The sequence below is a fragment of the Portunus trituberculatus genome, chromosome 29 (genome assembly GCF_017591435.1).
Source record: "Portunus trituberculatus isolate SZX2019 chromosome 29, ASM1759143v1, whole genome shotgun sequence".
NCBI lineage: Eukaryota > Metazoa > Arthropoda > Malacostraca > Decapoda > Portunidae > Portunus > Portunus trituberculatus.
Window position 1 is genome coordinate 10,720,404 of NC_059283.1, and position 10,062 is coordinate 10,730,465.

The 10,062-nt window shown below is 39.9% G+C and overlaps 2 protein-coding genes across 2 annotated transcripts in view; one reads left to right on the forward strand and one right to left on the reverse strand.

The window, feature by feature from the left end:
- LOC123510569 (probable glutamate receptor) overlaps positions 1-2,415 on the forward strand; it is a 15,230-nt gene extending 12,815 nt beyond the window's left edge. Inside the window, exon 12 of the mRNA XM_045265843.1 lies at positions 700-2,415. Coding sequence (XP_045121778.1) covers positions 700-949 — 250 coding nt within the window. The 3' untranslated portion in view covers positions 950-2,415. The remainder of the gene's footprint in view (positions 1-699) is intronic.
- A 940-nt stretch (positions 2,416-3,355) lies between these two features.
- On the reverse strand, positions 3,356-10,062 carry LOC123510540 (dolichyl-diphosphooligosaccharide--protein glycosyltransferase subunit 1-like). The gene is made up of 10 exons (XM_045265795.1): positions 9,678-10,062; positions 8,032-8,142; positions 7,516-7,764; positions 6,891-7,087; positions 6,372-6,574; positions 5,892-6,006; positions 5,440-5,644; positions 5,000-5,182; positions 4,684-4,811; positions 3,356-3,877 (listed from the first exon to the last, which is right to left on the reverse strand). The coding sequence occupies exons 1-10, from the start codon at positions 9,909-9,911 to the stop codon at positions 3,721-3,723; spliced, it is 1,782 nt and encodes a 593-aa protein (XP_045121730.1). The 5' UTR covers positions 9,912-10,062; the 3' UTR covers positions 3,356-3,720.

Sequence of the window (10,062 nt, forward strand, 5' to 3'; positions counted from 1 at the left end):
CAAACCACGCGGTTCCTTCCATTGCATCACGGCGCCCCCCCCCCCTTCCTTTTCTTCTCTAGCTTAACTGAAAATAATGGCTTAATGACCCTGTAGCTTGTATTGTGTTTGATCATCTGTTAATATAATGAACAGAAGTAACAGTTCACAAACATGTCTCAAGTACTCCATCACTGTTTTTACTGAGAGTTATCTTTCAAAATTATGCTCTATACCCTTCGACTGCTAGTAACCATATGGCGTTTCTTAACATTGGCTCTTTACGATTCAAAAGAAACTGTAAATAGAAATAGTAAAAAAGTAGCTTGAATATTCCATCACACTTATTGTTCTTGTGTCTCTCAAGATTATAGTCTACACATGCTTCGGAAGGTTCCGCCAAGGTTGACAAGACATATCAGTCAAAGAATAGTTATGGAAAAGATTATGTCCTTTCCGTTCAGCCTTTTCTTGATACTGTGTGTAATTATGCCTGCGAGATTCACAAAGTTACGGAAGTAAATGTTTCACTTTCTTTCACTTACAGTAGAATCTTCTCTTACGTTTCTAATCGTAATTTTTCAAGTGACATCTGTAGACAGTATTATATTTCTCGTATTTATAAGGTTCACATAATACGTGTAAGATATGCGGGCAAGATTCACAGAGTTATCCGCAAACGTCTTTCATTCCTGCAGAATCCTCGTGTATCTGTTGCAGAATCCTAAAGATGAAATCAACAGGACTAATGAACAAATGGCACTGGGAGGCAACGCCCAAGCCGGTAGACTGTTCCGACCTCGAGTTTCTTCCCGTGGCGGCGAGTGTGGTGGTGACGGCTTTCCTCCTGCTGGCGTCAGGGGCATCTCTCTCCCTCTTGCTCCTAGTGTGGGAGAGAAACAGATACGGAGAAAGAGGGGAAAGTAAAAGGAGGAAAGATGACAAGATAATTCACAAAAGAGGAACGTAACAACGAAGACAATAAGATGGTGTTGTCTCAGTCATTCCAGATTCGTAGAATTAAGCAAATTTTCCGTATGTTAAATACTGCAGTGTGTGTCACTGGGCTCAAAATTTAGTCATTCCATGTAAAATTGCTGGCTTCCGGTTAAACACACACACACGCACACACATACACACACAGACAGACAGAACTACGCCGCCAGTCTCAGGAGGAGTTTGATTACAAACTGTTCAACACCCCAACAATAACACAACGCCGGCCCGAAGAGCCCTACACGTCTGTAACAAGCTGGTCCCTATCACAGCCCGCACTGACCTCTGAGAGTACAACGTCATCCCCACTCTAGTCAGCATGTATAACAACCACTGACGTTACTTTCTCTTGGTTCTCATTCAAGTCAATCTTGTTCTTTATACGACGCTTTAATTGATCCGTTTTTGTTTTCCATTTTAGTTATATCTCTGGTATTTGGTTTTCTCATTATTTTTAATAGTTTCTGCCCCTAAAGTATATTTTCAGCCGTTGGCTGCCCATATTGTATCACAAGCTCTTATTGATACACCATTGCTTATCACAATTACACACACACACACACACACACACCGCGTCATGTACAGTACGTATTGGTTAGCAAATGGGAGATCCTCTTAATGTGTAGCCTGTGTTGACATAGCAGTTAGCAGGTATGGGATGTAACCTGAGGGGTTGTGATCTCTGTCCCGATGTGTGGTTTCAGTCCTATCCGTAGATTAATCACTATGAGCTCTGAGCTTCTTCCGTAGGGAACGGCTGGATGAGTGACCAGCAGACGATCGTAAGTGAATAACATACACACATACTCAATCTAATTATAATCCATGTATCATCAATTAGACCGATAAAAAGAATAAATACAAAACATATATACACATACATGCTATAGAAGCCTATCTTTTAGCTCTTGTTCCCTCAATGCTCCTCGTCAACACACACAAGAGGGCAGGAGGAGGAGGCTGCCAAAGACAACGTTCGGGGGAAGGCGGAGGTAAGCAAGGCTACTCTCATTTGTTGGGGCCGGACGCGCTTTGGCTACGGGCGGTCCTGACTACACCCGTCGGATTCCCCGCAGAGAAAGTTGGCCTTGCAAACCTCTACCTTAGGGCACACTATGCATTTATAGATAGCCCCAGGAAAGACAAGAATTCAGGCAGAGATACGACGGCACCTCAGCCAAGAACGCTCTCACACGATTAGTTTCACTAATTTCGATAGAGTCCTTACTATGAGTTTTAACACTGCGAAATTGTGAAAGCGCTTTGGCCGAAGAGCGTCAGAAACGCACCTCGCCTGCTCAGAGTCCGAGGTGCTACTGAGCCAACAGCAAGAGTCGAGGACTAGACTAGAGGTTCAATCGAGCTGCTTCAGTGTTACGAAACACCTCTCTCTCTCTCTCTATTTACATTTCATATACATACAATCCACACACACACACACACACAGTATATATATATATATATATATATATATATATATATATATATATATATATATATATATATATATATATATATATATATATATATATATATATATATATATATATATATATATATATATATATATATATATATATATATATATATATATATATATATATATATATATATATATATATATATATATATATATATATATATATATATATATATATATATATATATATATATATATATATATATATATATATATATATATATATATATATATATATATATATATATATATATATATATATATATATATATATATATATATATATATATATATATATATATATATATATATATATATATATATATATATATATATATATATATATATATATATATATATATATATATATATATATATATATATATATATATATATATATATATATATATATATATATATATATATATATATATATATATATATATATATATATATATATATATATATATATATATATATATATATATATTTTGAATACTTTGGAATTTACAAAAAAAAAAAATTTGCTTGACTGCCTGCCAGTCAGAGTTCTCTTGATTTTCTCCATCTAAATAATGGCAGTGAACATTCTATAATTAAATAATTTTTCAAGGCAAGTAGTCAAGATTTTAATAGGTCAAAATATGGACAATAGAATGATACATAAACTGTGGTGACACCTGCAGCAGCTCCCTGACACAGCCTCTTGGCTCCTTTCTTTGAATAGTGTCCGTAAAGGTGGCAGAGTTTCCAAGACAGTGTTATAATGATAAATATTACAGTTGGTGCTCTCACCACAGCACACTCACACTGGTGCCTCCTTCCCAATGGCTGCATAGTCCCACCTATATCAAAGAACAAATACAAGACAAAAGCAAGGCTAAATAAAAAAAGGGCAAATGTTTTTACTTTTTTTTATTAACAACCCTCCTTACACTAACATGTCTTCCCTCCATGAATTTATAAGGTGTAAGCAAATCAGGCAAAAAAAGTCACTGATCTAAATAAAACACCACCACATTTGCACCTACTTAGAAAACAATCTATCAAATGTCATGAAAAATTAAACAAGCACACATTAAAGAAGAATCAGTTTCCCTAGCAATGGGCTCACCAGCAGAGCCACACCTGTACTCTCCAACAATGGCCATCCACTACCACAACACTGCACTGCAGAATACATCACAGAAACCTTGCCTTTTTTTAAGGAGCAGTTAAATGGAATGGCAGTCTTGTAAGCACTGGCTTTAGTATTAGAAGAAAGCTCAAATGTTGCCCAGCAGCACCTTTATCTTTTCAAGCGCTTCCTCCTTCTTCTTGTGCAGCGGCGTCTCAGCATCCATGTACTGCTGCTTACTCATCTTGCCAGCCACCAGCTTCTCCACGTTGGTCAGCTGCTGCACCACACTTTCACGCAGCATCCTGCAACAAAAGGAATATGCAGCTGATGACCTGGACATGGAATAGGGTACATTAATTGTGTATGTGAGAGACATGCATACAAGTAGCATGATGACCAGTGCAAGTGATGAAAATTATGAAGCTGTGAAATGAGGGAAAAGGAACACCCTCAGATGGCATGGCCATACTGAGAGGATGAAGACCGAAAGTTGGAGATAATAAGAGAAGGCAGCAACCATTTGGACAGATCAGGTAAAGGAATACACATGTGAAAGCTGTTAATGAAGGCCAAGTGTTTCAGAGTTAGCATACAAAGAGGTTGAGGTTTTTCTGCATAGGTCACCTGCTTGTGGTGTGATCCCATCACTGAGGGAAATAGATAGACTGACTACTGACTATCTGAAGCAGCATTTGGTAAGTTTTCATACAAACTAGAGGCTTAGAGCAGTTCCCACATATCTGTTTACTTACATGTGCAAGAATATTGAGATGTGATGGTACAGACACTATGTTTAGTCCATTCCCCAGGATGTAACACTTACATGCAGGTTTGTGTTACAAGGTGAAGTGAAAACAACAAAAGGTTCAGTAACGTTCTTGGTCTTATCCACATTTTCTGAACCACGGGAAAATTTGGAGTGAATAAGGATAGGACAATTCTTACTTTTCAGTAAAAACATCATAAGAACTAATACTTCATCCCCCTTTACTTATAATTGAGCTTTTCACATATAAAGCATCTCATATTCAGTTACTAAATGTATATAAAAAATTCTCATTCACTCTTCCTATTCCTACAGTTTCATCTTACAACAAAACACACTTACTTGTCAATCTTCTGAAGTTCGGCCACTTTCTCTGCATACTCTGCATTATCAAGGCGAATCTTGCCTGCCAATTCAGAGATGGCTTGGGTCTCATCACGGATGCTGCCTTGGATCTTCTTGGTAGCAGTCTGAAATTTTGAAAATTGAATCTGAGCTACAAAACAGTGACTGTGTTACAAGCATCCACCATTACTAACATTACACTATTTAAATATGAAAATGAAGCAAAAGAGTAAATTTTCATACTTTTAGTGGATTTCTTAAAGATTTGAAGAACAATAAGAAGTTATAGAGTTAAATAAAATAACTTCCTTACCTGTGAGTGAGTAACATCCTTTGAGCTCTTCAGTTTCTGTATCTCCTCCTCAAGCTTCTCGTAGAGACGTGCTCTCTTCTCATGGTGGGTGTGCACTTGCTCACAATGGGAAGACACTCTCATCTTGGCCTCCGTTGCATCATCTTTGCTCAGAGTCAAGTCAAGACGCACATACAGAATAACCTGAAGGAGAGAACAAGTTACTTGTGCTGTCTACATTGAGAGAACTGTGGGTTAGCTACTTACAAAACAAACTAACATATAAACCAAATGTGGTGAGAGTTTCATTACTATAAAGTGACTCTTTTGTTTCTGTGCCAATCCAATTTATCCTGCTCTAGAAAATCACAATATCACAATCAAATTTTCTTAGTTGACACCACAAATACTTTTCTAAATAAAATAACACAATGTAAAGCAAAAGCACAACAAAATCTCACCGTCAGGAAGAGAATGAAGAAAGCAATGACAACAAGAAGGGGCTCCTGCAACATGAGGATAGAAGGGAACTTGTAGTGGAGAGTGAAATCCTGGATGTGACTTTCCACCAAGTTGTTCTTTGTGACAGAGACGACAGGACGACCCACTGTGTCCAGGTAGGTGTAGTGGACAGTGTCAGGAAGGCGTTCCATTGGGTAAGGAGTCCTGGGAAAACAAATCTCATCTACTTTCCAGACAACAATGGCAAAAGAAAGGTAACCAATACTAAACTTGGGCCTTGCCTAAAACTAAGGTAAATCATGCTTAAATATTACTGTCATCCCTGTACATTCTGACACATTCAATTCTACCATTCTTTTCCACATTCAAGAAATTCAAGGTCATACTTCTATCTCACAGGAATCTGATATCTCAGATAGTATTAAATCCACTCCTGTACAGTACTACTTACTCAAAAGCAATGTTACGAACTCCCTCTGGCAGGATGACGGTCAACTTCAGTTCATCTATTGTAACGTCATCAAACACATGGTCCAAAATCCTCATCTTCAAAATGTATTCATCACCTGGAAATAGTTCACCATTTCATGAGAGATAATTTGATATCCCACATTCCTCTATAAATGAAAGAGGGAGAGGAAAAGAGCAACAGTCCTGCTCATTTTTCTGTACGGGGGAGGGGAAGGGTGGCAGCTTCAAGATTTGTGTATCAACTTTTCTTAAGAGAATGTAAAAATCACAAAATCTAAGAATTAGGATAAAAGGTACATGTTTATAAGCATAATCTGTACAAAAACAGCTACATGTATGCCAGTTGGCTTCTTCCAGCCTCCTTTACTTTCTGATCATTATGCACTTTGTCTACCAGAAAAAGCATCTACCACAAACAAATACATGAACTCTACAAGCAGACAGTGAGCTTTGAACTTACCATAGCTGTACAGATATTCATATGAAGGCACGTTGTAGCCAATTTTGTAATGGGTCTTCCATCCTCCAAAGAGAGGGAACCTTGGCCTCAAGTCCAGCTCAACAGCATCATCCTGGATGCGCATGTGTGACGTGGAGATGTTGCCGATCTCATCCCGGTAATACACATCCTTGGCAGAGGCTGGGATGATGGTCTTGAAGGATCTGTTTAGGAAAGGTTACAACTTCTTACCATTAAATATATTACACCAGGTAATGCCTTAGCCTCTCTAGTGGAATTTAATATAAAAGTAGAATGCAATTCAAAGTAACGGAAATTGTATACACAACTCATCAAATAATGTAATGGAAGACTAAACTCTCAGAATATAAACTTACTGCACTCCACTTCCAATCATATTCACATACTTTACCATGTTTTAAAGCTTTTAATGATATACTTTAACTTGAGGGTGTGAAAAAACTATTATAATCATTTTCTTGTTTTTTTCCACCTTCTGGCTTTCCCTGCATTATTTACTTGATGCTGGAGTAGCTGTTGTGCTCCCGCTGGTAATCATAGCGAGAGAACGGTCCCTTGAGTCTGGCACCGGTGTGAAGGACATCAAGAGTCTCCTCCACAGCAATGTTCCCCCAGTGAGACACCTCAATGGTCCGCTCCAGCTTGCTGACCATCAGGAAAGGTGAGTTGTTCTCATAGTGGATAGTCATTGTGTCCTGAAAACAATAAGTCTTATCACTGACACAATAAAGTCTGGGACCTGGGAAAAAAGTCATTTGTTGAAGCACTTTTAGAAAAAAACCTCAGTCACATGCCAGTGAAGGTTGTACTGGGTGTAGATGAGACAGTATTTCCCAATACTCAAACTTACCAGGTAGGAACCAGGTAAGTCTAAAAATAGGGAAGTATTGAATGAGTGAGATAAAAAGATACATGTGCGTGAAAAAGCTAGGAGTTGATAGACATGAGCAAGCATTACGATACATTAAACCACCCTAGGCAATCAGAAACAAAAATATAAATCTAGATTCATAATTCAATCCAAAGTTGTGCTGCAATATTACACTGGTAACTGTTGCTTTGATACAGTATTCAAAAAGTAAGAAAATATGAATAATGTTTTCCTAATGAAAGCTGTACTCACCACAGTGAAGCCGGCCACACCTTCATAGGAACCATAAGTGATGGAGGTGTCAGTGTGGGTGGTGGGCTTGAGGCGGGAGTAAGACTCAATATTTGGGGAGGGAAGGGTGACAGTGGTGGTCTGCGTGGTGGTGGTGTAGGGGGTGAGCACGTAGTGGTTGCCAGTGTAGCGCACCAGCTGCTTCTCCCCCTGCTGGATGTAGGCAGGGTATGGCTCCAGCAACTGTGTCATGATCATTTCCACCTCCACCTGTGGAAAGCTGGTCTGTTGACTTCGTCTGTTAAGGACACACCTGGCTACACATGCCAAGATGGTTACTGCGTCATGCCTCACAACACACCAATAAGAATACCAAAGGAACAAGAGTTTTCCTTGCAAATACTACTCTTACAAATTCCATTTATATAAAGAAAGAAATGGCAGATTAGCAACAAATTTGTCATTGCAATGGATGGAATGATTATGGCATACTTTTGGAGTGATACTCCTGGTCAGAGGCCAGTACTCAAGACTCACATTGACAGTCTTCCCGGTCTGCAGTGGGTCTCGCAGGTCCACCCGGAAGAAGGCAAGGTCTCGGTGCTCAGCAACCTGAGCCTCGGATACTTTTAGGACAGAGCTGCCAGACTGAAAGAAAAGTTTCTATTACCACTGTGAATTCTGTATCTACCTGAATCTGAATCTTCAAGGCATTCGGCACCAGTGCGCATGTCTCATGTCCCATAACACAAATTTATGCATGCCTCAACCAGCAGGTAGCTAGTACATCTTCTAAAATTTAATTTCTAATGTACAAGAGGCTGGTCAAGGACTGCAGAAAATATACAATATATAAAATTCTAATGTGGATTAATATCATCTCCTAAATTAGCAAATTTGAATTAAAATGTACAAGAGGCTGGTCAAGGACTGCAGAAAATATACAATATATAAAATTCTAATGTGGATTAATATCATCTCCTAAATTAGCAAATTTGAATTAAAACAGACAACTTGGGAAATTCCAACTAATATTTTTTTTGAACTTGCAAAACATGTTTTATTTATTTATTTATTTTATTTATTTATTTATTTTTTTTTTTCATGTAATACCAGGTGATCAAACCTAGTCCTAGAGAAATTAACAAGATTGCAAAGCCCTGCATTGTTGTGTCATAGCCAGACATACATGAAAGAACATGCTATGATTAAAATTTTCCTTGAAAATTTAATCATTTATCATTCCTCTTTCCACTGGTATCAGGTGACTGTGTAGGACCAGGTGTACGCCAGCACCCCTAAGTCCTCACCCAGATGATGACAGGAGACAAATTTTTTTCAATGCTTTACAAATAACGTACAAGTGCAAGCAACCGAGAGACTTAGCAACATGAAGAAGACTAATGGAACAGCCAAGACTCAAAATATCCTGTGTTCTATTGTAACCACTCTTCAGCAATAGCAAGCTGTAAGAGATTTGGTGGGAAAATCCTGCTATGCTGCTTTCCCCCTGCGCCCCTAATTACTCCTGGAGACAGCTAGCAATAGAATACAGGAGCTGCTGCTATTAGTTAAGATTCACACCTTTACAGTGATTAACTAAAAAAGTAGTCTGAGGCAAACTTATCTTATGCTTAACTCTCCCTGTACATTCACCAAATTTCATGAAATTCACAGGATATCATACAATTACACCAACAAACAACTTACCATGATCTCGAAGCTATGGGGTGTATAATTACCAAGAAGGCAGTGCCCTCTCCGTGCAGCCTTAATTTCACACCTGATCCCTTTATTAAATAGATCACAATTTCAAAGACATTGTATTCACCTAAACCCAATCAATCTCCAAATCCTATGGCTGAAGTTACACCCGCTACCCCACACAACCATCACCATCAGGCGAGGCGCGCAGCCCGCAGTAGCACCCCAGCACCCAGCGGAGTCTGCTCCCAGAGTTGGGCTGACACAGGGAGGAAGACATCGATATGGATCAGGACCACATCAGGATGTGAACGCCTCTGCCATACACAGTATGGCAACACAGCGGTGCACCAATACACCCTGCCCCCCAATGCATCCAGCATGGCCCCCCGTGTCAGGAACCAGTGATGAGCTACACCTCCCTCCTACTACTCCCCACACCTGCCAGGGACTTACCCACGCCTGCACCTGACCCTTACCTGTACATTCATGTATGACAGCTTGTCCTTCTCCGCCTGGGTGAGGGTGACCAGGAAGGCCCTGACCGGCGCGGGCCCGCCATTCTCCAGTGTGATCTTCTGCGTCACCTTAACCAGCTGGGATGAAATGTCCAACTTCCTCTCAATCTTCTTGTTGATGAGGTCCTTGTTAATGCCATCCTGGGCGGCCACCACGCCCGTCACGGCCACCACAAGGCACACCAACAGCCGCATGCTCCCCCGGTGTTTGGTTGTCAGTGGCTCGGTGCACACATCCACACAGCGCCAGCCAACCACAGAGTGACAACAGCCGCCCCCGCCCCCCCAGATCCCCCGCCCACCGGACACCTGAGCAGCGGCAGGCGAACCTCGCCACAGCCTCACC

What these genes read in the sequence shown, in the direction of transcription:
- LOC123510540 (XM_045265795.1), bottom strand. Translation starts at nt 9,911, where the DNA reads ATGCGGCTGTTGGTGTGCCTTGTGGTGGCCGTGACGGGCGTGGTGGCC. An exon ending in GTTCGTAACATTGCTTTTGA is followed by an intron (nt 5,645 to 5,891) that starts GTAAGTAGTACT and finishes TTGTTTTCCCAG; the next exon opens with GACTCCTTACCCAATGGAAC. An exon ending in GAACTTCAGAAGATTGACAA is followed by an intron (nt 3,878 to 4,683) that starts GTAAGTGTGTTT and finishes CTTTTGTTGCAG; the next exon opens with GATGCTGCGTGAAAGTGTGG.